Raw genomic sequence first — 2,134 nt, forward strand, 5'->3', positions numbered from 1 at the left:
AGTTCAGGAATTCCTCGAATATCGTGACATTCATAACATCACTGCAAACTCACTCTGCTGAACCGCCAGCGCAGTCATGCAGATACTCGGACTCCTCCTTATTTCTGTCTTTCCCGCTCTAGGGTCCAGCCTCAAATCTAGAAGCTCTCGAGATACCGTACCGAACTTGAGAGGGGGAACAAAAGCCACAATTCAAAAGAGAACTTGCGGCGAAACCAACGGCCGTGTCTGCTACGGGATTGGCGGTGGTGAGGCGCAAAACATCGACGAGGCCGACATCGCATACGCCGCGTCGTACTTGCGATTTCTGGCCGAAAACAGCAACAACCCACTATGGACAATGCCGCCCGAGTTTGACTGCTCGGAGTGGGGATTACCAATAGCCGACGCCGGGACTGTGCTTGTGCTCGCCAAACACACTAAACCACGCACCAACTCCTCGGTCACCTATTATGACCTTGCTCGCACTATCGACGGTGGTGCACAGGCGACATCCGCTCAAATGGCAGAGTCTTTGCTGGGAGCGTGCGGGTCTGGAGGCGGTATGATGGGAGTCACAGTTGATGACAAGGACCCGGCATACAGCACTTCTGCTTACAAGGCCTCAGGCGCAAAACATCAAGATATCATCGTCAAGATTGTGAGGGCTCCGGTAGCTTGATGTTAGACGATTGCAAGAATGGATTAGGTAGCAAGATGCAGACTGTAGCTACGCCAGCCTAGCACTTCAAAACACTGTCTCAACGGAAGCGTGTTGATTGCAGCTCTTACGTGATTCACCACACACTTGATCCTATCTTTTTCATTAAGCAAATCAAACGTACCTCGCTGGACACAATATTTTCCACTGCGCTCTCCATGTTCACCCGTATCAATGGGAAATTTTACGACGGGGTCGGTCCGTTGAATCCGTCCATAAACGACCAATCGAGAGGCCGCTGAAAGACGGAGGAGCGCCAGTCCGCGGAGTCAATCTTCACAGTATCTACTGACATGCTCTTTCGCCAATCCTCCACTGTCTCGAAGTTCACTTGGTCCGGCAAACCATAGCTAATCATCAACTTGGTGTCTGCCGCCAGAGGCTCATTCTTCTTCAAGTCCCCCTCTGCCCCAAAGATGTCTTCACGTCGGCCTAGCAACCAGGGGTGCACCGCTGAGACGTAGTCGTGAATGGTAAGGAACGCGCCACTGGCCTTGACGAGGAGCGTCTCACCCTTCTTCCGTGGCCGATTAGCGCGACAACACCTTAATAGATGCGGTTCCTCCACCTCGTCTGAGTCCGAATCGTAATCTTGAAGCTCTCCAAAGAGAAACTCATCGGGGTCCTCTCCATTCTCCTCAGGATCATGACAAAAGCGGTGCATTTCGAGCCACTGGAACTCCCAGTCTTCGAGAACGTCAATATGAACGATGACGGAGGAAGTTTTGGGTTCGGTGAGGGGCGATTGAGATACCGGATGCCAGGTGGTATTCGAGGCTGTCTGGTCACAATATGGCTCTGTCGCGATGTTGGGATCGTAATTGATGGCCTGCATGACCTCGATCGCGCGGTTCAATGGGCCGTCGAGCGCCCACTTTAGACGCTGGGCATCGAAACTGAGACCGATGGGCTGCTGCGCTTCGCGATAGACTTCGTAGGCCGGTGGTTTTGCGCTGTCCGTTGGTTCAGAGATATCTCTGGACATGTCGGAATGTTTAGGTTGAAGGTGACCAAAAAGCGCGGGACGCCGAGACGACCTGCCTTTGTAGCTGATGCTGACTATAGTAGCCCGCGATTAGGCTGCAGGTTGCGGCGCAGGACCAACTTAGGCTAAACCTACACGCCTAGCGATATCAGACAATCGCACGTCTCTAACCCTTCTTAGAGCAAGATATTTTTACTTTTTTTTAGTACAACTTACAATTATAGATTATAGTAATTAGTAGACTAATAGCTATATAGAATTAGCTATAGTACTTTTTATCTAACTTTAAAGTCTCTATATAGTAAAAAGGTATTAAAAAATACTTAGCTTCTAGATTATTTTAGAACTACTAAAAATTAGATATTTCTTAAACTTTATAAATTTTATATATATTACTATTACTATAAAAGCTTTTATATAGTCTAATAATAAAGTACTTCTAAAGCTCT

General features: G+C 48.5%; 1 protein-coding gene across 1 annotated transcript; it reads right to left on the reverse strand.

Moving 5' to 3' along the window:
- Nucleotides 1-884: 884 nt before the first annotated feature.
- Nucleotides 885-1,685, reverse strand: J4E84_010555 (uncharacterized protein; the record flags this gene model as incomplete). The annotated part of the gene is made up of 1 exon (XM_049393110.1): nucleotides 885-1,685. One exon carries the CDS (start codon nucleotides 1,683-1,685, stop codon nucleotides 885-887), a length of 801 nt encoding a protein of 266 aa, XP_049239240.1.
- Between the last annotated feature and the right edge of the window lie 449 nt (nucleotides 1,686-2,134).

The sequence above is a fragment of the Alternaria hordeiaustralica genome, assembly GCF_023758085.1.
Source record: "Alternaria hordeiaustralica strain BMP 2776 chromosome Unknown scaffold_42, whole genome shotgun sequence".
Classification (NCBI taxonomy): Eukaryota; Fungi; Ascomycota; class Dothideomycetes; order Pleosporales; family Pleosporaceae; genus Alternaria; species Alternaria hordeiaustralica.